Raw genomic sequence first — 26616 nt, forward strand, 5'->3', positions numbered from 1 at the left:
TGCCCAGAGGAGCCCGCCCACGTCCTCCGCGGGCTGGCGGGATCGTGGCCAGCCTCCTCGAGAGGCCGGAGCCCCGGTCCCGGGAACGCCCGGCTTGCGGCTGTGAGGGAGCAGCCCGCCCTCCACCTCTGATGCTGCCCACCCTGTCTGTAATCTCTCAAGTCGGACAGGAGTCCCCAAGGGCGGTGGCGGGGAGGGCAGTGCCTGGTTCACAGGAAGGAAGGGCCGTGGGTGGCGGTGGGGGGGTCCAAGCACAGGGCTGTCGGCTGGGGACGGTGCTGGGGCTGGGGTGGGGGGGTGGGAGGGGCGCGCTTCTGGCTCCCGTGGCTCAGAGAGCAGACCTGGAGGGTGAAGGCGGGTCCTAACACCCAGCGGAATCCCCTGCCCCTGTCCTCGCAGCTCCAGGGTCCCCTGCAGGGCCCTTGTGCCTCGGCAGGCACAGTCCCACCCTCCTGGATCACCCACCCCTGTCCTGGGGAGACCCCTGAGCAGCAGGGCCTGCAATTGGATTTCTGGGACCCTGGCCCTGGGGCGGGTACCATGGGGCCTCAGAGCCATTGGATACAGGATGATGTCAGGAAGTGCCCCGAGAAGGGGGCCCCAGATGAGCACAGAGCCAGTCCAGCTGGGAAGATTCCGGTCTCCCACTGTGCTCCTCTGAACAGCCCAGGCGCTGAAGTCCAGCCTGGGCCGGGGCCCAGTCCCAGCAGCGCTGCTGGCCCCCTCCCCTCGGGGCTCCCACCAGGACTTCCTGGAGAGGGAAGGGCACAGCCTTCCAGCTGCCTGTTGGAAGCCGCCCAGCTGTTTGTGGCATTGGGTGCTGTTTCCGGGGGTGGGCCCTGTGTCACAAATCCACGCTTGTAAGGCCTGGTTGTGACGCCCACCCTGTCCTTTCCTCCTTACCCCCTGCAGCCATTCTGCCCAAACAATGACGCCTGCTTCCTGCCTTCCTTTGTGCCCGGTCCCCCTTCTCTCCTCCCTTTCCCCTCTTCCTTTCTCCCTGTGGCGGCGGGAAACTGAGTCCTCCTGCTGAGGGCTGGGGCAGGGTGAGTGCAGCTTGTACTAATTTTTGTTCTGCTTTCACAAATGCGTGCTGAGTCCTTGTAGAAATCACGGGGAGTCGACTCGTTCCCGGAGGGGTGTGTTATCCCCACCTTGAGAACGAGGAACGAGTGCCTCAGAGCACAGACCCGGTGCCCCGACGCAGAGTCCAGATGTCCCAGCCAGAATGCGGGGGCTTGCGAAACCTCTGCAGGGTGGGCCCTACTCTGCCCCGCCCCCATTTCCTGGCTCGTGGTCTGAGGCTTCACCGAAGGCTGGAAGTGGTGGGCCGGGGGTAAGAGGAGGGGGTCCCGGCGGGAGGAGGGGCCTAGGGCCTCCTGGGTCCTCAGTGTGCCCTGCTGCTGGCCTGGAGAGGTGTGTTGGAGGATGTCAGTGTGAGACGGAGGTGAGGACACCCTTCCTGCTTTGAAGGGGAGCAGTGCCAGGGCGGGCTGCCCTGGGCCCTGGGGCCACCAGTGACCGAAGCCTTGAGAGTCCACAGTTCGGCACCAGCGCTGTCCCAGGGCACCGGTACACTGTCTCTGTCCTTTTCTCTAACAGGGACGCTAACACGGTGGAAGGGAGAGTTGGGTCGGAGCCCAGGGGGCTGCATGTCCAAAGGCGAAGGGCCCTGCGGCAGGGGCTCCGTGGGGGTCAGAGCCTCCGTGGGTGGAGAGGGCAGCCAAAGGAGGTTTGTGGGGATGGCCCTCTCCCTTTCTGGGCTGTGTAGCCCGTGCTGCTGAGCCTTGGGCCCAGGTACTTAGGGGACCACTTGCTGTGCACTGAGACACGGGGAGGGGCCGCTGCCTCGGAAATAGTCGGTGACTTCAGACCCCTGGCTGGCCTGGCCCGCGTTCATCTCCTCCCCAAATAGCCAGGGGCTGGTGCTGGGTCCACCCTGTTGCCCAAAGCCCAGGATGGCCCGCTGAGCTGAAGCTTCCAGGATAGCTGATGGCCACTTGCCTTGGTTGGGATCTTACCCCTCCAGGTCCTACGGTGAAGTCCACCACCATGGGGGTGGCCCGGATAGCCATCCACCCCTTGCTGTCCACAGGCTAGGTGGTTGCAGCGGATTTCCATTTCTCTAGGGCTAGGAGGAAGAGGAAGGAGAGGCACTGGAGCTAGCTTTCCGTGGAGGGGCTCCGCCAGAGCAGAGGGTAGTGGGGCCGACTTGAGGGAGAATGTACGTGTATGAATATGTGTGTCCATGTGGACCAGGCCAGGCCTGAGCACTCACGGGTCGAAGCCCCTGCCCACACTGTCCTTTGATTCTGAGGTCCTTGTTCAGGATGCTGGGGTGGGCTGAGAACCTGGGGCTTCCTGGCTTTGCCTGCCAGGGTATTCCGAGCTGTACCTTAGGAGGAACACCCGGGAGGGGCAAGGGTTTGTCACAGAGGCTGCTGGGAATCCTACTTGAAGTCAGGGACCAAGAGGACCCTTGGGAGGTGACTTGATTGCACACAGGGGAGGCTGTTTTCCTGTCACTGAAGGCACAGACCACCCTTCCTGGGGAGGGAGGCTGCCTTCTGTTCAGGCGTCTCTTGTCAACTGAAGGCGACTCCTTGGAGGGGGGTTTCAGCGGGGAAGCCAGCCTGGGCTGATGCTCCGGGCAGCGGGGAGTGAGTCTCTGGGTCATGGAGCGGGTCTGGGTGGCACCCTGCAGCGGCCACTGCCGGAGGGGACCTGCCAGCACCGGGTGCCCAGGGCCTTGGATATGAGCCCAGGCCCTGGACTCCAGAGATGACACCACCGCCAGCCTCTGTCTGGGCATCCCGATGGGTGGGGCCTGCCTCTCCCTGGCAGGGGTCGAGAACGCCCGAGAATGCCTGGTATGGAGAGACGGTCCTGTCTGGCCGAGCGCCTGGCATGGGAGGAGTGGCACGTGTAGGCCACAGGAGCCGTGAGCATCAGGGCGGGGCGGCCTCCCTCTTGCCTGGCGTCCCCAGTCCACCCGCAGTTGCCCTCCCCACGCCCCAGGGAAGGAGTCCTGGAGCTCCTCCAAAGCTTTTCTTGTCTCCCCCTAAGAACTGTGTTGATGTGCCCGTGTTCATAGAGGACCCAGTATGGGCAGGCACCGCTTCGGTCCCTGGTGTGAGGGACAGTATGAGCAGGGTGCCTGTCCCTCGCCCAGGTTCCAGGGCCAGCTAGGAATAGGAAGTTGGTGGCCACCTCAAGCCATCAGCATTCTTTTCTGTGGGTCCAGAGCCCAGTATTGTGCGCAGTCAGGCCCGGCATGACTTGTGGACAGTGGCTGCAGCTCTGCTCAGAGAAGGCCAGTGCCACCTGGTCCCAGAGCAGCAAGGGGCATGTTTGTAGGTACTGCGAGGCTTGAGGTGCTGGGCCCCATGGGCCCCAAGGTGCCCTGGGAACCAGTGAAAGTGTCCTTAGGGGACCTATGGTCCCAGTTCTGTTTTCTGCGGGGCCATAAGCGAGGCTACTGTGAGAAAGTCTGGGTGGTCAGCCCTGCCTATGCCCTGCTATTGGCAGTCCCCGCCCCGCTTCCCTGGTCTTCCTCTGGGTGGTTCAGTCCCACACATTCTGGCCATGTCGAGAGACAGGGATGCTGGGAAGTTCCACCAGGACCTCAGCCTCAATCAGATGGATCATCTTGTGTCCGGCTCTGAGAGTGCAGGGCTGAGCCCCTGGTGGGGGCCGGGGCGGTGGGGGGCTCTGAAAGAGGGAGCCATCCAGAGTGGACGGAGGTCCTGCTCCCTTCAGAGAAGCGGGCTGTGGAAGAGAGAAGGCTGTAGGCCCAGCCTGGCCTGGGAGCACCTGCTGGGGGGCACAGGGGTCTGGGGAGGGGCCCACTGCCCTGATCCTGCCTTTGTTGTGAGGCAGTGTGTAAACACACGAATGGGAGTGTACAGTGGTTGTGTGCATGTGTGTAACTGGATGGAAGGGGCTATGAAGTCGTGTGTGTGTGGATATGTGAGTCGGTGTGAGGGTTTAGAGCATGAGGGCTGTGTGTGTGAGTGTGCGTGTTTTCATGAGGCTGGCTGAGTGTAGGGGATGCGATTTCGTGTGGCCTTTGGAGGAGGTCAGCAGTTCGGTTTGCAGGAGATGCAGGGACACTGTCAGGGCAGAATGAGGTCTGGCCTCACCCTGGAGTCCCGGGAGAGGCCGAGGAGCCCGGGACTCCCGCGGGACCACGAGGTCTCTCTCCGCGGCCAAGGAGCCAGAGACCAACACCCCCCCCCCCCGCCCCGCCGTAGCTATCCCCGCGGGCAGACCAAGCGGAGAGCAGAGCCCAGCGGCCTTCCCGGAGGAGGTGACTCGGGCCGGGCGGGCCGCGCGCATTCCTGAGCCCTGAGTCAGCGCGGCCGCCCCCTCCGGCCGGGCCCGCCCCCGGCGCGCACGCCCCTTGCTCCATGGCATTCCCGGGCGGGCTGGCCGGACGGGCGCGCGGGCGGGGACTCGGCGCGGGCGCCCTCCCGGCCGGCGGCGGCGGCGGTAGCCCCTGCCCGGAGCCCTCAGGACCCCCGAGGACCCCCGCGACCCAGGGCCGGCGGCGGCGGTGAGTGAGCGTGCGCGGGAGCGGGGCGCAGGGCTCCCCGGGCCGGGCGGGTCCCGGGCCCGCGTCCGCTGCGCGCGGGGCCCGTGCTCCGTCCGCCGCGGCCGGGGACGTGGGCAGCGGCCGGAGTCGGGTCGGGTGCGGGGTCCAGGCCTGGGTCCGGCCCCGGGGTCGGGCGGGTCCCGGCGCGGAGCGTCCGGACTTTCCTCCCCGGACTTTCCCGAGCCACCCGCGGAGGCGACCCGGCTCGGGATTCCTCGTCCGGCGCGCCGCAAAAATAGCCCAGGGCCGGATTAGCACATCCGCGCGGCCTGACCGGGCCGGACAGCTCGGCTCCAGCCGCCGCGCGACAGCTGAGGGTCCCGCGAGCTGTAGGGCTCGCGGCCCGGGGCCGTCCCCGGGCCCCTCCGCGCTGCGCCCTGCCCCCCCCCCACCCCGGACGAGTTCCGCCGCGGCCCCGCCGGTGGGTGGTGCTTCGAGCCGAAACTGCGGCTCCGGGGGTGGGACTCCTCGGATCGTCCCGTCGCAGCCGTCGTCTCCGGGGCTGGGAAACTGTCAGCACCAGTAGCCGGAGCAGGGGAGCGAGGGGCGGGGGCCGGCCCTCCGTCCCGCTCCGCAGCCTCTGTCTCCCCACTCAGTAAGTCCCGGAACTGCAGGGACCTGGGAGCGGCTCCCCAGGACACCCCCCTACCTTGTGCTTAGTGGCCAGGAGGAGCGGAGGTGGGGGGGCGTGGGGGCGTGCCTGGAAACAGGCCTTCTATTGGCAGGCGAGACCGACCCAGGTGCTTCGGGCGCTGGGGGTGGGCTTAGGCCTAATGGGGGCCTGTTGGTGGTTGGATGCGGCCTGGGCAGGGGGTCTCGCAGCCCGGCCTGCCCCTGGCCCAGCTGGCTCCTGACCGGGTGCGTTCTGTGCAGCGTGGGCTGTGTGTCCCTGTGTCCGTCTGGGTGGGTGGGGCCTGGATCTGGAGGCCCTAGCCTTGGACTGGGAACCCCCCCCCCCTTGGGACTTCCTGAAGGAGAAGATTCGAGGATGAAACTGGCTTTTCAGGTTTGGCCCAGCTAGATGCTGGGTTCTCCCCACCTCCCTGAAGCCAGCCCCAGCCCTCTAGAGAGCCCCCAGAAATCAGGAGGAAGGAGAGGAACCCAGCAGCTGTCGGGTCCACGAGGTCCCCCCGGGCAGCCCCCTGGACTGCACCCCCTGCCACCGGGGGACCGTTCTGGGCCAGCTGGGCTCTTTTCCATGAGAACCAGGCAGAGGTAGTAGGTGGGCACAGGAGTCAGTGGCCCCACGTGGAAGGTTCCGGGCCCCGGGCCCCATCCCAAGCCTTCAAAGCAGCCGATCAGTGTCCCATGGCACGGACCGGCTGACTGAGGGCGACTGAGCTGGAGGATGGCCGGGACCGCGTCCCTTGTGCCGGTTAGCGTCCCAGCCCAGTGGCTGTCCTTGGGAACTCCTGTTCTCAGGGGGCCTTGGCTCAGAGGTGCTCACTTAGGTGTCCTCTGCCTTTCAGCACCTCCCTCAGAGTCTTCTCAGCTCCCGGCCCCGGCTCTGGGCACACCCTATTGCTCTTTTCCCTGGATGTGAGGTGCTCCCCTTCCGGCTCCAGGTCCCCGACTTAGGTGTCTGTGACAGGATCCGCTTTCTGTCCGAGGATCGTGTTCCTGGCTTCTGCCTGTTTTCTGGGTTGGGTGTGTTGCATGTGTTGGAGGGTGACCCCCTCCTCCCTGAACTGAGAGGCTCTGGGTCGGGATAGGGTGGAGTTGGGGGTCCAGATGGGATGCCCCCGCCCCCGGGGGGCTGTGGCCAGCGCCAGCTAGGCGAGCACACAGGTCCCGTGGACCCCAGCTCCTGGGAAGACACTGTCCAACGCTTCAAGCCCCCTTGGAGTCACCAGGTGGTGACTGGCCTCTCAGGGCCTCTGTGTTCTTATCTGGAAGGTGGCTACAGAGAACCCTTCCCAGGGGCTGTGTTAGGTCAGCAGGCTCTATTGGAGCCAGGTTTCAGGCCAGTGTGCCAGGCTGCTGATGACAAGCCATTTCCGCTCTTACAACAGACTCCAGGACTTGGCTTCCGTCCCCTCCCGGGACCTCTCCAGTGCTCTCCAGGAGCTGGCCCGTCCTGGGAGGAGGTCGCTAAGCCCGAGGGTGTCAGGTCCATGGGGGAACTGCTGGGGGCGCTGACCTGGGGCCTGGCTGCTCACCTGCCCTTGACCCAGGCAGACTGGTCCCTGTGCAGCTTGAGGGAGGGTTCCCCTAGCCCCAGAGCCCCAGCGCGGCCACAGGCTGTTGCAGCCAGAATCAGCCATAGCTAGACTCCGCCCTCGCGCCCTTGCTGATGGATGCGGGGCCCGGCCCCGCAGCCTCTCTGAGCCTTGGGGTGCGCTTGCCCTGTCGGGTACTGTCGCAGCCAGTGGGGTCAGGGGCTTTGGTTCCGGCTGTCGGTGACCCCCGGGTTTGGGCGGTACCCCTCCCCGGGACTTGAGCTCCCTCTGCACCACCATCCCTGGGGAGGAACCTGAGTGTAATTATCTCTAGGAATTCCTGTGCCTTCAGGGGACCGCCTGAGCCAGGAGTCTCCGGTTCTGTTACTGGCCTTCTGCATACCTGTTTGGGGTGATGTCTGTCCCGTGATAGGTGACAAGGGAAGGTGGGATTGATGGGTCCCCTTGGGGATGGGCTGAGGGGCACTGTGGGGCCATCAGCGAGGTCTTGGGCCTGCCCTGCTGCTGTCGGACCTCATTTCCTTCACGGACAAGCGGTGAAGTCTGGGAGGGTTGAGGAGGACTGAGGACCCAACCATGACCAATTTCAGCATTTATGCCATTTATACGTAAGACAAAGAGGCAGAGAGAGGCGTGCTTTGCTGCACAGTAACAGGGGGTGGGGAAGGCCTCTATTCTGGGGTTCCGCACAGTGAGTGATCCAGGCTCTCGGGGGATTTCTGGGGTTAGGCATCCATTCGATGGGGTGGAACTGAAGTGTGAGGGTCAGAGGTCAGGTCTGTGGCGTGGAGGCTGGAGGATTTGGCCCCTCCTGGGATCTCGCTCAGGTGAGGCCTGACGGGTCTGGGCGGGTGTCCTGGGGTGGGGCCCGCTGCTCCTGCTGACCTTGGCGGTGGGCGGTCCCCGGCAGGGCAGGGCCAGGGTGTGGCAGGTCTTGTCCTGGGGCTGGGCGATCCCCACTGCCCACCTGGCCTCCATCTGCCCACCAGTTTCATGGTGTCTCTGGCCGCTGTCTAAGCTGAGCCGGGGCATACCTGTGCCCCCCCCCCCCCGCCAGTGTCCTCCTGCCTCTTGGTCACGGCCTCCCAAACTGGGTATCTTTGCAGGCTCCCATCTCCAGTATCCTCCCATGGCTTCTGCTCCAGTCCTACATGCTCTTGGGCCGGTGCACTCCCCCACCTTTCCCCCCCTTTGGCTGCCCTCAGGGAGTTCCCGGGAGCCAGCAGGCAGGGACCAGCCTGGCTGTTGGGTCCCGCTGTGTGCCCGGCACTGCTGTGGTCCCTCATTTTCAGAGGAAGAAGTGGAGGCTCACAGAGGGTTGCGTGTGGTGAAGACGAGCGGGTGTGCCCAGTGTCTCAGGCCAGGCTCTCCCCTGGCTTCCTGGCTCCCCTTCCCCCGGCCCCCACCCAACCCCTGCACCGGCCTCTCATCCCCAGGGCAGGAACAGGCTTCAGTAGGACCTGCCCCTGTTCCCCACCCAGCCCTCTGCCCTGAGGCTGTTCATGGAAAGCAGCCCTTGTGGTCCTCTGACCCAGTGGGTCCCTCTTGTCCCCCAGCCTGGTCTCGGTCCCTCATCCATCGTGAGCCCACGCTTGTCCTGTGCTGCCCGGGATGTCTGGGTGTCATGTCTGCCCCTGTTTCATGCCCCTGGCTGGGCTCAGGCCCCACTTGTAGCATTTACTAAGCCGCTGCATACACTTTCTACTTGACGTCTCCATGCTCAGTGCAGGGTCTCCTGGTGGGGCTGGGCCCTGGGTGGGCAGCCTTGACTGTTGTCAGCCTGACTCAGATGCTGTGTGACCCTGGGCCGTCAGGCCCTCCCCGGGCTGCGGTTTCTTCCGGCTCTGAGGGGGGTCAGCGGAGCAGAGATGCTGAGATCCTCTGGGATCCCCCCCAGAGGGGTTGGCTGGGAACAAGAGCCCACTGTGCTCCTGGGGGAGGCCCGGACACTGGGCCACTGTCTCCTTTGGGTGGGCACTCTTTGTCCTCTGGGCCTGCCCCCTCCTGCTGGGGCCCATTCTGGGGCACCCCCCTTGTGAATCCCACCCACTTGAAGCCCAGATGGGGAACTGTGCACAGAGGGGTGGGGCAGACCAGGAGCCCGAAGCACGGGGGCCCCTGTGGGTTACAGAGCACCCTCCACTGCCCCTAGAACAGGAAGGACTTGGGTGGAGGTGAGGGGCACCAGGAGATGTGGGCAGACGGGCACAGGGATTGGGTGCCTCCCTCGTGAGCTCAATGGCCCTTTGTGTTCTTGGGGCTGCCTGGAGGCCCAGCCTAGCCGGGTTGGGGAGTGTCCCTGTGTACCTCACCATCCTTTTCCCAATTCTTGGCTTGTTCTGTCCCTGCCCCGACCTGGTCCTGGGGTCCGCTCCTCCTCCCAGACCCAGTTGAAGGGTCTTTTTCGGGAACTGTTCATCACTCTAGATCCTGAGGACGGGCCCAGTGTTTCCCAAGCAGCGGCTCGGACCAGGCCTGCCTTGGGCACCGTAGGCCCAGCAGGAACAGCGCAGCCTACACGTGGACGGTGCCCTGGGCTGTGCCCGGCAATCTGGGGCTGGGAGCATCTGCCAGGGGTGGGGCCAGTCTTCTGACCCAGGCTGTGTGCAGGGGTGAGGCATGGCGGGAGCCCTGAGCCGGAGGTAGAGAGCTGGCTGTGGGGAGAGGCTGCGGGGGCAGCGGAGCTGGGAGGGTCCTGGATGTGTGGGGTGCTGGGAGCGGTCAGCTGGCGGGGTTCCTTGGACTCCGAAGTCGAGAACCAGTCCATACCCCTGGGAGGTGCTGGGAATGTCTGTGGAGGCTCCTGGGGAGGCCAGCCCCCTGGCGCCTGGCCTGGGGCCTTCCTGGTGGCCGGTCTGGGGCCAGGAGGAGCTGAGCGCTGGCCGGAGGGGCCGTTCCTGGCGATCCGTGCCCACCTGGTCTGTGTTGGGGTTCCGCTCTCTCGGGTCGGGAGGGCTGCGAGTTGCTCTGAGCGGACCCCTGGCTTCCCTGTTCCGTGTAAGCGCTGTGGAAGCTGCGGGCGGCCCCCCGGGCCCGTCTCTGGGAACGAGCACCCCCAGCATGCGGCCTTGACCTCTGGGAAGGCAGGCCTCTGCTCTCTGAGACTCCGCTGGCCTGTTTGTAAGGCGGGGGTGGGGTTTTCCGGACCTCTCCTCAGGTAGGCGAAGGGAGGCTGTTTCTAGAGGCATCCGCGGGTGGGGCCCCAAACCCCAATTTTTTTTTTTTTTTTTTTAGATTTTATTTACGTGAGAGAGAGCGAGCGGGGTGGTGGCGGTGGTCGTGGCGGTGGTCGTGGCGGTGGGGGGAGGGGAAGGGCGGAGGGACATGCGGCCTCCCTGTTGCGTGCCGGGCCTGCCTCCACCGGGCTCCCTCCCAGGACCCTGAGATACTGACCTGAGCGCCAGTCACGGGCGCCTCCCCCAACCCGAGTGTCAGAGTCGGTCCAGCTCCCAAGCTGTTGGATGTGGCAGAGGAGTTTTGGGGTCTCCACCCCCCTGCTGTCTGCGCCCCACACTGTGCTTTGGACCCCGTGTCCAGACTCCTTGCCGTCCTTCTTTGGGAGAGCTGCCCTGAACGGGACCTCCTGTAAGGGGAGGGGACGCGGCTGTATGGTCGTTGTCTCTCTATTCCCTGGACAGAGTCAGACCCTGGGCTTTCCAGCCCGGGTCTCAGGTGCTCAGGGAGGTGCGGGGCCTGGCGCCCCCTGGTGGTCCCAGCAGTCACCCCCACCCAGGTGGCTTGGGGAAGCAGGCAGGACCTCCCAGACCCGTGGAAGCCCTGTGGCCACTCCTCCGGGAGCTGGAGGGGTCACGCCCCCTGTGGTGGGTGCACAGGGTCTCGTGGGACCTGGATGTCACCTTTTCAGGAGGACGTCTGTGGCCCGGGAACCCTAACATGCTGTTTTCCCTGTCATGTGTCTCACGTTTTAACATAGCGTGTTGACTGACTTACAGGTTATTTTTTTTTTTTTTAAGATTTTATTCATTCACTTGAGAGAGAGCGAGCGTGCGCAAGTGTGGGGCAGAGCAGAGGGAGAGGGAGAAGCGGGCTCTGTGCTCGGCACACGACCCTGAAGTCACTACCCCAGCAGGAAGCCAGAGTCGGAGGACGCCTAACCGACTGAGGCACCCAGACGCCCTGTGCTTACTTAGGGGTTTTGTTTGGACGGTGTGCGCCAGGAAGGCTGGGATTTTGTCCCTTCTTGTTTCCTTGTCTCTCCATCTGTGTGTCCCTAAGCTCCCGGGAGTGGCTCTTAATGGACGCTCAAATATTTGTCACGAATGTCTTTCGTCAGTGAATGGATTCGTGTTGTCTGAGGACCTCGTTCATGCCCTGCGATGTCTCTTGGGGCGTGGAGTTCAGAGAAGGGCTCCAGGACCATCCCCGGGTGCAGCAAACCCTGGGAGGTCTGTGGGCACCGTTCCTGAATGCCCCCTGCCCCCCTAGGCCCGCCGTGCCCCTCCAGCGCCATGAGCGAGGCCCGCAGGGACAGCACCAGCAGCCTGCAGCGCAAGAAGCCACCCTGGCTGAGGCTGGACATCCCGGCGGTGGTGCCCCCAGCGGCGGAGGAGCCTGGCTTCTTCCAGGTAGGCCCCGGCCGGCAGGGGCTGGGGGGGTGCCCTGTCCAGCCTCCTCACCGCGACCCCGCCACCCAGCCCCTGAGACGCCAGGCTTTCCTGCGGAGTGTGAGTATGCCCGCCGAGACCGCCCGTGTCCCCTCGCCCCACCGTGAGCCCCGGCGGCCCGTCCTGCAGCGCCAGACGTCCATCACACAGACCATCCGCAGGTAGTCTCCTGGTGTGGTAGGCCAGAGGGGTCGTGCTGGGTGGCTGGGGCTCGGCACTTGTGTCCCCTGCAGGCACGGGGGCTGGGAACAGAGCCAGGGTTCCTCCTGTCTTGGCTTTCTCCTTGATCTCGTTCCCCGGGTCACCCTGTCCTCCTTCGTAGACCTGGGGGCCAGCTGCTCTCCCCTCCAGCACTTGCTTTCTCCTTCTCTGTCTCTCCTATCCCCACGCTCTGGTCCCCGGATAGCCGACAGGTGCGCTTCGGGCATGTCCACACTCTGCCCCTCTTGGGTCCCCCCGCTGCCTGCAGGGCTCTCCCGCAGCGCTGGTCTCTTTCTCGGTCCCTGCTCAGGTACCTGGGGCCGGGCGTGAGTGTGCGGATGTCAGGTGGCGTGCATGGCTTGCGATCTCTTGGGGCTGCCGGCGCTGTTGTTCCCTGGGGTTCCTCAACAGCCGGTGCTGGCAGTGGTTTTCCTTGCATGGCCTGGAGGGACGGATGGCTTGCCTGGGCTTGCAGTGCCCACTGCCCGAGTTCTCGGGCGTCTGAGGTCACGCTGCTGCCCGGGGCCAAGCTCCCTGGCTCCAGGCTGAGCTCTGCGTGCCACCTGTGGACTCGGTGTCTGTCCCTGAACGTCCCTCTCTGTGACGGGTTGAGGATCTGTGTAGCATACTCATGGGGCGAGGCCTGCCGTCTGCGGTTCTGGCGGGAGCATGGAGCTGGCTAATTATTCAGGGGGTGGCCGGGGCTGGAACCCACTGCCCTCTCAGTGAGGCCCAGCCCGCCAGGCCTGCCCCAGTGTGATGGGAGGCTGGGGTCGGGGTTGGCATCCGTGAGGAGGGCCCCCGAGGCTTCCCCATGCTGAGAGCCTCCTGTGGCAGGGGCACCGCGGACTGGTTCGGGGTGAGCAAGGACAGCGACAGCACCCAGAAGTGGCAGCGGAAGAGCATCCGTCACTGCAGCCAGCGCTATGGAAAGCTGAAGCCCCAGGTCATGCGGGAGCTCGACCTGCCCAGCCAGGACAACGTGTCTCTGACCAGCACGGAGACGCCCCCTCCGCTGTATGTGGGCCCGTGTCAGCTGGGCATGCAGAAGGTATGCCCATCCACTGCCGCCTCCAGGCAGCCTTTTGCGCGGCTCCTGGGGCTGGGGCTGTGTGCCCAATGCAACCGAGGGGATCCCTCAGAGCTCCTGGCGGGGCAGGGTGCTCAGACGGTGCCAGCAGGGCACCTGGGATACCCTCTGGGAACCGGGAACCAGGCTAGGGGACAGGGTCCTGGGATCGTGCCCTGGGGCCCGTCTCTGGGTGTGAGACCATCTTGGGATGAACAGCAGGGCGCAGGCACTCTAGGTGAGGATGGGGACCCTCTTGGGTTCCTGCGCAGCCATCCAGGGACCCACTGACCCACTGGCAGCTGTGTTCTCCACGGCGGGGTCTGGGGTGGGGAAGGACCCCCGTAGCGATGACTCTGGCCTTGACTCTTACATCTCCTTCTGTCTGCCAGATCATAGACCCCCTGGCCCGGGGCCGGGCCTTCCGCGTGGCGGATGACATGGCCGACGGCCTGAGTACCCCGCACACACCTGTCACGCCGGGTGCCGCTTCCCTCTGCTCCTTCTCCAGCTCCCGCTCGGGCTTAGGCCGGCTCCCGCGGCGACGCAAGCGCGAATCAGTGGCCAAGATGAGCTTCCGGGCAGCCGCGGCCCTGGTGAAGGTGGGTGCGGGGGGTGGGGTGTGGGGTGTGGAGCGGGGGTCCCGCAGCCCACACGCCGCATGCTCCCCTCCTTGCTCGCTGGCAGGGCCGCTCTCTTAGGGACGGCACGTTACGCCGGGTGCAGCGCCGAAGCTTTACTCCTGCCAGTTTCCTGGAGGAGGACACGGCGGACTTCCCTGACGAGCTGGACACATCCTTCTTTGCCCGGGTAAGAGCACACGGACATCCCTGCGACCCCGCCATCTGCGTGTCCTGCCCTGATCGCCCCTGTTTGCTCAGGAAGGAGTCCTCCATGAGGAGCTGTCCACGTACCCGGACGAGGTGTTCGAATCCCCTTCGGAGGCTGCACTCAAGGACTGGGAGAAGGCCACGGAGCAGGCTGACCTCACGGGAGGGGCCCTGGACCGCACTGAGCTCGAGCGCAGTCACCTAATGCTGTGAGTGCTGCCGGGCTGGGCGGGGAGTGGTGAGGAGCAGCTGGGCCCTGGGACACGGGTACCCTGGAGGCCTGAGGCAAGGAGTAGTCTCGTGGGCTATGGCTGTGGGACCCAGGGCGGGGCACTCTCCAGGGCTCAGTGGCCCACCTGCCTGATAGCAATGGCCCTGGAGGCCCTAGGCTGAACAGAACCCAGCAGGGAGGAGGTGGGTGTTGTACTTAAGACTTGTAGATCGTCAGGGGTGGTGGGGGAGCCTTAGGTAGGTAGGTTGGTAGGTCAGGTCATAGGTGGAATTCCACCTCTCCATCTCCAGAAGAGCTCCGAAGCTTTCCGGGGTAAGGAGGACACGGTTGACCCCATGGCACCATCCCTGCTAGATGGGAGCGAGAGGTTGGGGAAGGTCATCCTGGTCCTGCCGGGAGGGATCACTGCAGGCCGGGCATCTAAGGCGGGAGGTGACACCCCCCTTCCCCCCAGGCCCCTGGAACGAGGCTGGCGGAAGCAGAAGGAGGGGGGTGCAGCGGCCCCGCAGCCGAAGGTGCGGCTGCGGCAGGAGGTGGTGAGTGCAGCGGGCCAGCGGCGGGGCCAGCGTATCGCCATGCCGGTGCGCAAGTTCTTTGCCCGGGAGAAGCGGCCGTATGGGCTGGGCATGGTGGGCCGGCTCACCAACCGCACCTACCGCAAGCGGATCGACAGCTACGTCAAGCGGCAGATCGAGGACATGGACGACCACAGGTGTGCGGGCCGCGGGGGGCGCGGGGGCGTGGGCGCGTGGGCGCAGGGGTGGGTAGGGTTGGGTGGGGCGCAGCTTCAAGCAGGCAAACGGGGGGGCCGGGGGCGTGCCCGCACCCCTTTGACGCTCTGCCCCGCCCCACCGCGCAGGCCATTCTTCACGTACTGGCTCACCTTCGTGCATTCGCTCGTCACCATCCTGGCCGTGTGCATCTACGGCATTGCGCCTGTGGGCTTCTCGCAGCACGAGACCGTGGACTCGGTGAGCGCGGCGCCCTTCCCGGCCCGGGCGTCTGCAGTCTGGGCCCACACTCCCTCTGCCGCAGTCGGGGAGGAGAGTGCCCGGGCGGCCTCTGTGAGCTCTCCCACCTCCAGGTGCTGCGGAACCGCGGGGTCTATGAGAACGTCAAGTACGTGCAGCAGGAGAACTTCTGGATCGGGCCCAGCTCGGTGAGGGCAGGGCCTCGTTGGCATCGGAGGGTGGGGACCCTGGGTCGGCCGGACCAGGTCCACCACTGCCCATCTCGCTCGCCCGCAGGAGGCGCTCATTCACCTGGGCGCCAAGTTCTCGCCCTGCATGCGCCAGGACCCGCAGGTGCACAGTTTCATCCGCGCGGCGCGGGAGCGGGAGAAGCACTCGGCCTGCTGCGTGCGCAACGACCGGTCGGGCTGCGTGCAGACGTCGGAGGAGGAGTGCTCGGTGGGTGCGCCCGCCCCGGTTTGTGGTTGCTCTGGGGCTTCCCAGCGAGGGCACTCTGCTCCCCTGCGCACCCTGCCTCCCGCTTGCGCATCCCGGACAGCAGCTGTAGCTGGTCTGGGACTGGGGCGCGCTCTCTCTGCGCATTTGGGTCCTGTTCTTGTGCACGTGTCTTATGTTGACACAAGTGGCGCTGCCTTACTCTTTCCACTAAGCAATTAAAAGAGACACCCCCCCCTCAAAGACTCAAGTTAAAAAAATTATTTAAAAAAAGATTTATTGAGAGCACAAGCTGGTGAGGGCAACACAGGGTGGGGGAGAGCTGACTCCCTGCTGAGCGCAGACCTGGCCACAGGCTGGAGCTCACCACCTGGAGCTGAATGAAGAGTCGGAGGGGTACCACCGAGCCCCCGATCCTGGCTTTTATCACCTCGTTCGCGGAGGTGCTACAGTTTGTACCAGTTCCTCATTCGGGTTGTTTCGATTGTGAAGCTCTTAGGAATTCTGTTGAGCCCCTTTCAACAGTGCCCCCACATGCCTGCATGTTTCTGGAGTGGAATTCCAGTGCCACGGGCTGTGGGCTACCGTGAGAGTCTCAGTGGCTTTGGTTTTGATTCCTGTCTCCTGTTGGCCGCACTGGTCAAGGGGTGGGCTCTGACTGGGGGTCGACTGTGTCCTCCCACAGTCCACGCTGGCAGTGTGGGTGAAGTGGCCCTTCCACCCCAGTGCCCCAGACCTTGCTGGCCACAAGAGGCAGTTTGGCTCTGTCTGCCACCAGGACCCCAGGTCAGTCTTGTTGCCTCTTTGTCCAAGCTCTGTGGGGTGTGGGGGAGAAGGCATAGCTCCCCTTGTTGTGGAGCTGGACAGGTGTGGGTGCCAAGGACATAAAGGATCTGACCACATACTGGTTCATGCAGAGTGTGTGATGAGCCTTCCTCGGAGGACCCCCACGAGTGGCCGGATGACATCACCAAGTGGCCGGTGAGCTGGAGTAAAGGGCTGTTTGGGAGTCACCCCCATCATATGGGAGAGGAGTCCACATCTCATCCCTCAGTGAGGCCAGAGACCCCATCCAGGGACTACCCTGTATGTTCAGATCCTGTGCCCATGGCCTTTGCCCAGCCTGTCTGCCTACCAGCACCTGCTCCTCTGAGCAGGTAGCCAGAACAAGAGGACCGGGGGATACTCGGGAGGCACGTGACCTTGTTCCGACCTGACGGATGGCTTCTCGGAGTCTCAGGGTGTGGCGGGAGGCCGGTTTTCTACCCTAGGACCTGTGCATCTTTGCCCCAGTCCCCAAGCATGGTGTGGGGCCCAGGGTTGGGGGAGGCCCTAACCCAGCTCACCCGCATTTGTGACCCAGATCTGCACCAAAAACAGTGCCGGGAACCACACCAACCACCCGCACATGGACTGTGTCCTCACGGGCCGGCCGTGCTGCATTGGAACCAAGGGCAGGTAGGTGTGCTCGTGTGTGGCCGATCCGGGAGTGGGAGGTTGCATTGCCCTGGGGCCCCTCCCCCTCCCCAGGTTCTGAAAGGGCCCCAGCTGCCCTCCTCCAAGTCTTCTCAGCCCCGGCCTGGCCTCGCAGGTGTGAGATCACGTCCCGGGAGTACTGTGACTTCATGAGGGGCTACTTCCATGAGGAGGCCACGCTGTGCTCACAGGTAGGGCTCTAGGGCGAGTGTCCCTCCCGTCGCCCCAGCTGCAGTGGGTGCTGACAGGCCACTCTGCACAGGTGCACTGCATGGATGACGTGTGTGGGCTCCTGCCCTTCCTCAACCCCGAGGTGCCTGACCAGTTCTACCGCCTGTGGCTCTCCCTCTTCTTGCACGCTGGGCAAGTGATACCATATGGGCTGAGCTGTGCCAGGTGGGGTGGGTGCCCCCAGGGACTCTAGGCGTGGCTGGCCAGACGGTGGAGGGGTGGTCTCCCTGCTGAGACCCTGCCGCACCCCGCCCTCCCTGCAGGATCCTGCACTGCCTGGTGTCCGTCTGCTTCCAGATGACTGTCCTGCGGGACCTAGAGAAGCTGGCCGGCTGGCATCGCATAGCCATCATCTACCTGCTGAGTGGGGTCACTGGTAACCTGGCCAGCGCCATCTTCCTGCCATACCGGGCAGAGGTAAGGCTGCCCCCAGGGCAGGGACCCATCCCAACTGGCTCCATGTCCAGCACGGAGCGTGGGTCCCCGCACAGTCCAGCCTGGGAACATCTCCTTTTGGCTCCTCAGTGTTGACGTGGGCCCCCGGAGGCAGGACGGGAGACGGGGCTCTGGGTCTGGGGCGGGTCTGCTGGGCCTCTCCAGCTCACAGACACCCTCATTGTCGCCAGGTGGGCCCGGCCGGCTCCCAGTTCGGCATCCTGGCCTGCCTCTTTGTGGAGCTCTTCCAGAGCTGGCAGGTCCTGGCGCGGCCCTGGCGCGCCTTCTTCAAGCTGTCGGCGGTGGTCCTCTTCCTGTTCACCTTCGGGCTGCTGCCCTGGATTGACAACTTCGCACACATCTCGGGCTTCATCAGCGGCCTCTTCCTGTCCTTCGCCTTCCTGCCCTACATTAGCTTCGGCAAGTTCGACCTGTACCGCAAGCGCTGTCAGATCGTCGTCTTCCAGGCAGTCTTCCTGGGCCTCCTGGCCGGCTTGGTGGTGCTCTTCTACTTCTACCCCGTGCGCTGTGAGTGGTGCGAGTTCCTCACCTGCATCCCCTTCACCGACAAGTTCTGCGAGAAGTACGAGCTGGACGCGCAGCTCCACTGAGGGGCCGCCCCGGGCCTCCCGGGCCCGACCTTGGCCTGCGCGCCCCGCGTGCGGCCGGCCGGTGCCCTGCACTGACCTCTTGTGCCTTGCTCACTGCGGTGGACTTCTCGTCCTCCAGGGCGTTTACTACACTAGTTACCACGATTACCTTCTAACGAGTTTTTTGACGACCACCTCGTGTGGCCAATAAATGCACCGGGAGCGTTTTAGCTGCCACTAACTTACCGGCGCCGCCTCCTCTTTGTGGTCTCTGGCTAGGGCTGTGGAGGGGGGCCGGTCCTTCAGGCCTCTTCCCCACCCTCCCCTCCCGCTTATGGCTCTGCAGAGTGGGGAACAAAGTGTCAGACACACCTCCCAGTGAAGTCCCTCTGCCAGGTGACTGGCAGCTGACAACGAGAGAAGAACCCATGGTTGTGCTATTGTGCCCTCCCCCGCCCCGAGAAGTACCTGACCCCAGCCCTCCCTCTCCAGCCAGAGGCTGCCTCCCTTTCCAGGAGCCACAGGGTGAAGGGTGCTGCTCCAGGCGAACCCTGGGAGCCGAGGCCAGAGACCTCACCCGCATACTGTTGGATGCAAGGCCCCTGCTGCCCCGTAAGCGCACAAAGCCAGCCATCGACTTTATGTCCCCTTGCCATAGAAATCACGGTAGAATCACTGGTCTTGTGGCCGGGGGATGGTGTGGCCGCAGGGTTCAGAGCAAGCGACGGAGACCTCAGGGCTCCCCCGCACCATTTTCTGCCCTTGCGTCCTCTCTGTGAATGGGCAGCAGCACGGCCTCCTGCTCCCAGACTGTGGCTTTCTTACTCTTCAAACTGAGGAGCAAGTAGATTTATTTTGTATGCAAGGCCAGGCCCACGTGCCGCGCAGCTCTGCTGTTCGGGCCCAGGGCTCAGCTTCGTTCCAGCCGGTACCAGCCACCGGCACAGAGCTGTCCGTGTTCGGATGTTCATTTTTGCCTCAGCTTTTTGATGAAGGACACCTCATCTCGATTCCGGATACCGTAACTGGAAAAGAAAGAGGACTACAGTGTGTGATCGGCAGAAGCTGTGTCTGACTCCTCACCGGAGATCTGTGAGGGAAGAAGGAACGGGCAGGAGGAGCGCTGTGTCCAGGGAGGAGAGGAAGTGGCAGTGACAATCCTCTCACCTGCACACACACTGCCTCCCCCTGACTCGGGGAGGCCCTGCACTGCCACTGGTGAGCGCTGGTCCCACTGCCCCTATGCCTCCCATTCCAGGGGGGAGGGCCCCCAGGAACCCCCTTGCAGGAGGCTCTCAGTCCAGCCAGGCACTCTCCGGGTCTTGCGAGTTCCCCAGGAACTGATTTAATCACGACTCCTCGTTCCTGGGAAGAAGCCCCCAGCCCTCTGGTGGGGCTTGGGGAGCTGGTGTGCCTCCCTGCACCTCAGAGCGTGGCCCACACTTACTCTCGGAGCTTCTTCCTGTCGTCTGTGAGCTTCTCTCCTGCGGAGGTCAGGTAGTAGGTCCTCCACACGTAGGACCTGCAAGGTTCAGGGGTTCAGGCACACTGCGGGCAGGGTGATGGGGCAGCTGGGACACGGGGGCTGCGTGTGAGATGGGCTCAAGACACTCAGCTCGGGGGGACCCAGGGCAGGTGGCCTCGTCTTGGCTCTTCCTGTACCACGCACGCGCCGGGCCCGATGGAACTCTAAGGAGGCACTGCTCCAGGGGTTGTGGTGGGCCTGGCCTTTCTCACGAAACAGGCTGCAGTACCGAGACCCAGACCACAACCTCTGGCCCAGCAGGCCTGGGAGAGCACCCAAGGGACGATGGGCGGGACCACTGACAGCTGCCCCACCTCCAATCCGGGAGACCACTTACACTGGAAATGCCCTGAGGTGCCCCCGTTTAGGAATCCTGGTGGCTGCCCAGGTGGCATGCTATAGATGGCCAGAGCAGCTGGGGCAGGAGTCCCAGGCACCAGTCACGCCTGAAGGCTCACCAAGACCTCACGGCACCAGCACTTCCCACGGCCCCACTTACCAGCTGATGTGCTGGATGCCCCCCTCACGCTCTTGCCTGAGCTGCACGTATCTCTGAATGGCCTTCTTCAGGTCCAGGACGGTAGCGTTCTGGACCACAACCACAGCTGCAACACAGGTGGGAGAACAGGCACAGTGGGAATCCTCGGACGGCAGGAAAGGAGCCCAGCAGCTCGGTTCAGACTGTTCTGGACGGAGACTCAAGTCCAGGTGGAGTGGGCTTGTGCCTGGCCCAATACCCCTGCACATGCCCCTGAGTCTCCCCCCTGAGCCGCCATGTCAGTACCCGGCCTGTGTGAAAGCTGGGCTGCACGGTCCCGGGGAGATGGTGAGCACTTACGCATGATTTCTCCGTCCATCTTGCACACTCGGACTGTCATTGCTTGGCCGTATTCTAGTGCTATTTGGGAATTGACTTCTTCCAAAGTAACCTACAGAAAGACCAAGGGTGGGAACCCGTCTTGTTGAACAACAACAAGAGAAAACAAGCTGAGAGTATCCAAAAAGGATAAGAAACAGATTTCTTGCGTCTGTGTCTCTCCGCTCCACCCACATTTTGTATTTAATGCCCAAAGCGGATGACAGCTCAGGAAGAGTACAGAGAGCAGGGAGGACCAGGATCATATCTGGGTTCTGGGCTGGGCAGGAGCACAGACACTGAGTCCAGGGCCCAGGACAACGTGGAGTTGAGGCAAGTGTGCAAAATTCACCAGGCCACCCCCATCCCCGCCCACCAAAAGCAGTCACAATAAATAAGCCAATACAACCTTAAAAACCCGACAAGTTGGGCACCTGGGTGGCTCAGTCGGTTAAGCGACTGCCTTGGGCTCAGGTCATGATCCGGGAGTACCAGGATCGAGTCCCGTGTCCGGCTCCCAGCTCCAGGGGGAGTCTGCTTCTCCCTCTGACCTCCTCCCCTCTCAAGCTCTCTCTCAAATAAACAAGTAAAATCTTTAAAAAGAAAAATAAAACCCGACAAGTTCAGTCTACGACTCCAGGAGGGGCCGAGAGCCGTACGGAACCAAACTGAAGGCGGATTAACGAACACCGGTCCCGGTACTGCTCCCCATCAAGGGTGCGTCCGTACGCCACGGACGACCTCTGCGTTCCGACCCCGCGTGTCAGAGGGTCCTGCGCGGACACGCGGTTCCGTGCGCCCCTCTCCATGCCGCGCGCCCCCGCCGCCCAGGCCCGGTCCCCGCGAAGACCCCCGCTTGGGCCCAGAGGCGCCTCCTCCAGGGCTGCGGGCCGTGGACCGCCGTCCGGGCCGCCCCAGGGCCGTGCGCGGCCGGCGGGGAGAGGGCCCGACCCCGGCCCCCGGCGCCCGCGCGCACCTGGATCGGCAGGTCGCAGAGCAGCGGGTCCTGCACGACCATGGCGAGACCCTCCTGGAACACGTCCACCGCCTCCGAGTGCGGCAGCGCCTCCTCTTCGTCCTCCTCGTCCTCCGGCGCCTCGGGCCGCGCGGCCGCCTCCGCCTCCGCCCCCGCCCCGGCCGGCTCCAGGTTGCCTCTCCGCGCGCGCGCTCCACCCGCACCGCCGCGGCGCGCCCGGGTTCCGACAGCGAGGGGGCGGGACTGCCGCAAGGACCAATGAGGAGCTCGAGGGGGGCCAGCTGCCGGGCGTGCCGGGGCGCGAAGTCAGCCCGTCCATTGGCCGGCCGTGGTGAGCGAGGCCGATGCCCAGACCAATGGGCGCTCGAGACGGGCCCGGCGACGGCCGCGGGCGCGGGGGCTGCCGGGAGCCTGCGGGGCGCCGGGGGCCGCCATGCTGCTCTTCTGTCCCGGCTGCGGGAACGGGCTGATTGTGGAGGAGGGGCAGCGCTGCCATCGTTTCGCCTGCAACACCTGCCCCTACGTGCACAACATCACCCGCAAGGTGCGGCCCGGGGTCCGCCTTCGCCCGTCCTCGCGCTCGCGGCCGCCTCCCGCCGGCTGCGGGTCCTGCCACGCGTCCCATCGCGTGCGCCAGCGATCCGGCCGCCAAGCCTCAGTGCAGCCCCGCGGGTCCCCGGCCATCTCTCCCGCGCTGCGCTCCTGACCGCGCCCCGGGGCTCCCCCTCGGGCTCGCGGCTCGTGCCTCCCCGTCCGTTTCCCCCGGGTTTGCGGCCCCCACGCGCGCTCCCGGCCCCTGCCTCTCCCTTCCCCGGGCTCGCGGCCCCCACGCGCGCTCCCAGCCCCTGCCTCCCTCTTCCTCTCCCCCTCCCCCGGGCTCGCGGCCTCCACGCGCGCTCCCGGCCCCGTCCCGAAACATCCCCCTTCCCAGCGCGGTCCCCAGGACACCAGCCAGGCCCCACGAGGGTGCCGCCCATGCCCGGCCTCATGCACGCGCTGTCCCGAGACCCGAGGCGTCCTGCAAGGAGCCCCGTCGCACACGCAGCTGCGGTCGGGCCTTTGCACGTGCTTTCTGCTCGGTCTGCTTTTCCGGGGGCGCTGTGCCCCTCGGGGGCCTGTTTCAAGTGGTTGCTCCGTTTACAGCGTTTCGACGTCTTCCCTGTGTTCCTGAGGGACCCCTATTCCTGAGTCCGGGCCTAAGGCGTGGGAGGGCGGGGGCTTCTCGGTTTTGGTGCCGCTTAGGGCCGAGGCCCATCCTCGAAGTAGCGCGCGCGCGGGACGGGAACGACGCGCGCGGGGTCGTGCCTCGTCAGTCTCCAGCGTGAGCTGCGCGGATGGGAAACTCGCCGCGCGGTGTGCGCGGGGCTGCGCCGGGCTGCCGCGGTCGCCGGCTGCGGGGGGAGCGGACGCGCAGGGAGCCCTGACGTTCCCGGGGCACTTGGCGAGCCGGGAAGCAGCCCAGGTGTGGTCTGCTGGGCAAGGCCTGGGGCTGCGCTCTGCGGGCCGTGCCAGGGAGGGGACGGTCCCACCTACCGGCTTTCCTTGCCGCTCTGGTGCGTCCTCCAGTGCCCGGAGCGACGCGCGACGCTCTCACCCCCGTGTGGTCCCTGCGCTGAAACAAAGGAGCGGTCACGCAGGCTCCCTCTGCGAGGGAGGCAGCCCAGCGGGGTTCCGCGCAGAGCTGGCGTCTTACTTTACCGGAGAAGCAGGGACGCGTGCCTCAGAGCGAGGGAAAGGACCGCGGAGGGTGGCGAGTGCCTTAACGTGGTAAAGCCGGCCTGCACTGTCCTGAGCGCGGGCTCGCTGGGAGGCAGACGTGGGTAGGGGCAGAGTGGGATGTTCCTGCCAGTCATCGCCAGGTGCAGGGAGGGGCGGAGGGGTACCGTCTTCCCTCGCTCCTAACCCGTGCCCTGTCCCTGGGGTCACGGGATCCTGTTCCTAGGGGACCCTGGCGGTAAGTAGTAGCCTGAGAACAGGACCGCTGCTGCTGTTCCAGCTGCTTCCACAGTCACTCCTTAGGGCTTACAATGCATTTCCTTTCTTTGTTCCTGTTTTAAAAAGGTTTTATTTAGGGGCGCCTGGGTGGCTCAATGGGTTAAGCCGCTGCCTTCGGCTCAGGTCATGATCTCAGGGTCCTGGGATCGAGTCCCACATCGGGCTCTCTGCTCAGCAGGAAGCCTGCTTCCCTCTCTCTCTCTCTGCCTGCCTCTCCATCTACTTGTGATTTCTGTCTGTCAAATAAATAAATAAAATCTTTAAAAAAAAAAAAAGGTTTTATTTATTTGAGGTAGAGAGAGAGAGAGAGAGCACGCGCGTGAGCCAGTATGGGTGTGGGGAGGAGGGGCAGAGGGAGGGAGAAGCAGGCTCCCGCAGAGCAGGGAGCCCAGTGCCTGCATCCCAGGACCCTGGGATCATGACCTGAGCCCCCAGGCACCCCCCATACGTTTTCTAAGAATAGCTCCACACTGCTGAATCCTCCTCTTTGGGACTGTGGAGACCTGGATTCTTTAAATGCCAGTGCTGAGTTCTGCGCTCTGAGAGGAGAAACGTGGGACTGCTTTAGTGTCTCTCCAGTCTCTGTTGAAGGAAGCAGGTCTGGGAGACCCTTGAGGACGGGAATGGTTTGGGGGCCCAGGTCTGTCCTCCTCCATTGTGTGGAGCCTGAGGACCCGCTGTTCCATTAGGTGACAAATCGGAAGTACCCGAAGCTGAAAGAGGTAGACGACGTGCTCGGTGGGGCAGCGGCCTGGGAGAACGTGGACTCCACCGCAGGTGAGTCGCGAGCGGTGAGGCACGGGGCTGCCGTCCTGGGTCTGCATCAGGGATGCCGAGGACCGGGGAGCGCCTAAAGAGAAAGTTTCCTGAGCACTTGTTAGACCGTAATGGCTCAACCCCCACCCAGAGTTGGACGGGCCTGGGCCGGGGTCTCAAAGTGACCTCCCAGCGTTTTAGGACCTTGGTGGCCTCCCCGGCCCTTCCTGGGGCTGTTCCATGTGCGCTGGGTGTGGGAGACAGCGGTGGGCACCTCATGCGCTCCCGAGGCCTGGCCGTGGTGGGAGCGGCGGTTACAGGAGTAAGGGAAGTCAGAGCCTGAGGAAACACATGGGGTCCCTTGTTCTGGTGTGGATTTTTACATGTCAATGCCAGAGAGCATGCAGCTGTTTATCCCGAGTCTTGTTCGCATGCGGAGGGGGGAGACGTGACCAGCGAAGGAAAGGGGGGAGCCCCAGACAGTCCTGGGCTGGGTGGACCGAGAGCAGCTCCTGTTCCCCTGTCGCCTTTTCCCCTGTAGAAGAGCGTCCACATTTGATGCGGTAAAATTGGCATCGGCAGAATTTGCTAAAAAAAAAAAAAAAGACTCACGTACCTAATGTTTGAAATGGTGTCTGAGAGTGTGAAGGAGTTGGGTCAGTTTCTCAGGGTGAAGTCACTTTGCCTCGAGGCACTTGGCAGAGGTGTGGGGCGGAGGGGCGGAGGGCGAGATGGCCCTGAGAACAGCCCGAGGGCTGTGGCCAGGACGGGTCCCTGCCCTGGAGGGTATGTGTGTTTACTGCCCCGGGGGCTCTTCTGGGAGGCGTGAGGGCCCACACGATGGAAGGGCTGTTGGAAGCCTCGCACGAGTGGACCCATGATGCACAGGTAGCCACCGTCCCCTTCCTTGTGACATTCGCAGCCCGTCTTCCAGCAGATGGGAGGAGGAGAAGGGGGCCAGGGAGGGAGCTGGCGTGTATTCCCGGTCACAGGTCTCAGTTCCCTCACTGCGGGAGCATAGTGGGACCGGTGCCACTAGCGGTCGCCTGAAGTCATGGCACAAGGGTGCCCAGGCAAGGGATGCCAGGTGGCCGGGCCGGGGCAGGGTCTTGCTGCCTTTCCGTGACACCTCTTTCTAGCAGGTATGTCTGGCCATGGGCAGTTTGTTTGTGTTTTTGTTTTGAATGACGTGGGTTACTCGTTCTTCCGTTTCCAGAGCCGTGTCCTAAATGCGAGCATCCTCGTGCCTATTTCATGCAGCTGCAGACGCGCTCTGCCGACGAGCCCATGACCACCTTCTACAAGTGCTGCAGTGCTCAGTGTGGACACCGCTGGAGGGACTAGGGTCCGGCCGGCCCGGCCGCGTCACTGTCTCGGACCTCGCTCCCCAGGGTGCCCTCCCCGCCAGGAGTGCGGACTTTGTCCAGAGGCGTCTTTGTAGGGGTGGCGGGAAGCTGACCCTTGGAGGGAAGCTGGCCCGGGGGCCCGTAGATGCAGCCCGCCTGGCGGTCGGCGGGTGAGCTCACCGTGCCCGGGGGTCGCGTGTGCGGAGTCGGGTGTCCGCAGGGAAGCGTGCTCTTCCGGCGTGCACCTGTCGGGGCTGACAGATGTCCTCCAGCCATCACCCTTCTCAGATGTGTGCCTTGTCGACAGTTGCGAAGTAAAGTTGTGTTGATAGTACATCGATGTCCCTGAGTATTTAACTGTTAACTTATTTTATCACCATCTGTTGTGAATGTTTAATTAAAATGGAAATCCTAATGCTGCCTTTTCAGTGTTTCATTTTTTTTGCCAAGAAGTGTTTTATTGTCATTAATCGTAACCTGAATTGCTGTAGTAGCCCAGGGCACACTGGAGGGTTGGGCAGTCTGCCTGGGGGTCCTCAGGGACCCGCAGGCCTGTTGTGTCGCCCTGGGTGCCCGGTCCACAGTGCGGCCTGTCACCTGTGTCCACCGGCAGATAGTTCTTGCTCCATGGCACGGCTGGGCGGAGGTCTTGCAGGTGACGAGGGCAGGGAGTCCCCTGGGTGCTTAGGATGGTCACTCTGCTTCTCCCCCAGGGGGGCCTTTGCCCAGGCGGGTGTTCTCCTCCAGCGTCTCCGTTTTCCCCGGCTTGGCCTTCTTGACGTGTCCAGCCTCTGCCATTTCCGTGTTGCTACCGCAAGAGACCGTGTTCAGGGTTTTCAGTGCTTTGAGACGTTGACCTCAAACTCCTGCCACCCTTCGGGCTCTTCTGGTCGAGAATCACTGATGACCTGGATTTCAGGCCATCATTTCTGTTTGGGTTTCCTAGGATTGCAGTAAACTGGTGCGATAGAAGGCATTTCTGCTGTTTTCCTTCATCTTTTCTCCTGCAAAAGAAAAGGGAAGAGCCAGCCTGGAGGGGGACCAGATGGCATTTTGCCGCCGGGCTGGTTTCTTGCTCAGGACCTCGGACTTCATTACGTTCCCAAATTTCTTCCCAGTGAAGTCTTGTTTAGGAAGTTGCAGGATGTGAATTCATACCCCTGATACGGGTGTGTACGTTTTCGAGACTCGCATCTTTTCCAGAAATGGCTAATCCTGAAGTCTGACATGGCGGTGCGTTCTTTTGGCTTTGTTTCGTTTCAGGTAGGCTCCATGCTGGAGCCCCGCGTAGGG

General features: G+C 63.9%; 3 protein-coding genes across 7 annotated transcripts; 2 read left to right on the forward strand and 1 right to left on the reverse strand.

The window, feature by feature from the left end:
* Positions 1-1373: 1373 nt before the first annotated feature.
* Positions 1374-18114, forward strand: RHBDF1 (rhomboid 5 homolog 1). Of its 5 annotated transcripts, XM_044233741.1 has the most exons (18): positions 1374-1572; positions 4254-4555; positions 11221-11560; positions 12438-12651; positions 13062-13271; positions 13357-13479; positions 13551-13708; positions 14186-14443; positions 14591-14702; positions 14816-14890; positions 14979-15140; positions 15823-15923; positions 16055-16118; positions 16501-16595; positions 16729-16804; positions 16876-17009; positions 17108-17261; positions 17471-18114. In XM_044233741.1, exons 3-18 carry the CDS (start codon positions 11244-11246, stop codon positions 17888-17890), a joined length of 2673 nt encoding a protein of 890 aa, XP_044089676.1. In that variant the 5' UTR covers positions 1374-1572; positions 4254-4555; positions 11221-11243; the 3' UTR covers positions 17891-18114. The 5 variants fall into 5 exon arrangements, with proteins under 5 accessions (XP_044089676.1, XP_044089677.1, XP_044089674.1 ...); XM_044233742.1 differs by lacking the exons at positions 1374-1572; positions 4254-4555 and having other exon boundaries at positions 9491-11360; positions 11430-11560; XM_044233743.1 differs by lacking the exons at positions 1374-1572; positions 4254-4555 and having other exon boundaries at positions 9492-11360; positions 11430-11560; positions 16876-16976.
* Positions 18115-18680: 566 nt separating this feature from the next.
* On the reverse strand, positions 18681-21396 carry SNRNP25 (small nuclear ribonucleoprotein U11/U12 subunit 25). Its single transcript, XM_044233746.1, has 5 exons — positions 21227-21396; positions 20233-20323; positions 19894-19999; positions 19317-19391; positions 18681-18894 (listed from the first exon to the last, which is right to left on the reverse strand). The coding sequence occupies exons 1-5, from the start codon at positions 21266-21268 to the stop codon at positions 18837-18839; spliced, it is 372 nt and encodes a 123-aa protein (XP_044089681.1). The 5' UTR covers positions 21269-21396; the 3' UTR covers positions 18681-18836.
* Positions 21397-21643: 247 nt separating this feature from the next.
* POLR3K (RNA polymerase III subunit K) lies at positions 21644-25738 on the forward strand. Its single transcript, XM_044233745.1, has 3 exons — positions 21644-21770; positions 23911-23998; positions 25194-25738. The coding sequence occupies exons 1-3, from the start codon at positions 21660-21662 to the stop codon at positions 25319-25321; spliced, it is 327 nt and encodes a 108-aa protein (XP_044089680.1). The 5' UTR covers positions 21644-21659; the 3' UTR covers positions 25322-25738.
* Positions 25739-26616: the final 878 nt, after the last annotated feature.

This window comes from Neovison vison, chromosome 14 (assembly GCF_020171115.1).
Source record: "Neovison vison isolate M4711 chromosome 14, ASM_NN_V1, whole genome shotgun sequence".
NCBI classification, from domain to species: domain Eukaryota; kingdom Metazoa; phylum Chordata; class Mammalia; order Carnivora; family Mustelidae; genus Neogale; species Neogale vison.

What these genes read in the sequence shown, in the direction of transcription:
- RHBDF1 (XM_044233739.1), top strand. Translation starts at nt 11,202, where the DNA reads ATGCCCCCTGCCCCCCTAGGCCCGCCGTGCCCCTCCAGCGCCATGAGC. An exon ending in GTCAGCTGGGCATGCAGAAG is followed by an intron (nt 12,652 to 13,061) that starts GTATGCCCATCC and finishes TCTGTCTGCCAG; the next exon opens with ATCATAGACCCCCTGGCCCG. An exon ending in CAGCCGCGGCCCTGGTGAAG is followed by an intron (nt 13,272 to 13,356) that starts GTGGGTGCGGGG and finishes GCTCGCTGGCAG; the next exon opens with GGCCGCTCTCTTAGGGACGG.
- SNRNP25 (XM_044233746.1), bottom strand. Translation starts at nt 21,268, where the DNA reads ATGGTCGTGCAGGACCCGCTGCTCTGCGACCTGCCGATCCAG. An exon ending in GGCATCCAGCACATCAGCTG is followed by an intron (nt 19,392 to 19,893) that starts GTAAGTGGGGCC and finishes TGAACCTTGCAG; the next exon opens with GTCCTACGTGTGGAGGACCT. An exon ending in GACAGGAAGAAGCTCCGAGA is followed by an intron (nt 18,895 to 19,316) that starts GTAAGTGTGGGC and finishes TTTCTTTTCCAG; the next exon opens with TTACGGTATCCGGAATCGAG.
- POLR3K (XM_044233745.1), top strand. Translation starts at nt 21,660, where the DNA reads ATGCTGCTCTTCTGTCCCGGCTGCGGGAACGGGCTGATTGTGGAGGAG. An exon ending in TGCACAACATCACCCGCAAG is followed by an intron (nt 21,771 to 23,910) that starts GTGCGGCCCGGG and finishes CTGTTCCATTAG; the next exon opens with GTGACAAATCGGAAGTACCC. An exon ending in GAACGTGGACTCCACCGCAG is followed by an intron (nt 23,999 to 25,193) that starts GTGAGTCGCGAG and finishes TTCCGTTTCCAG; the next exon opens with AGCCGTGTCCTAAATGCGAG.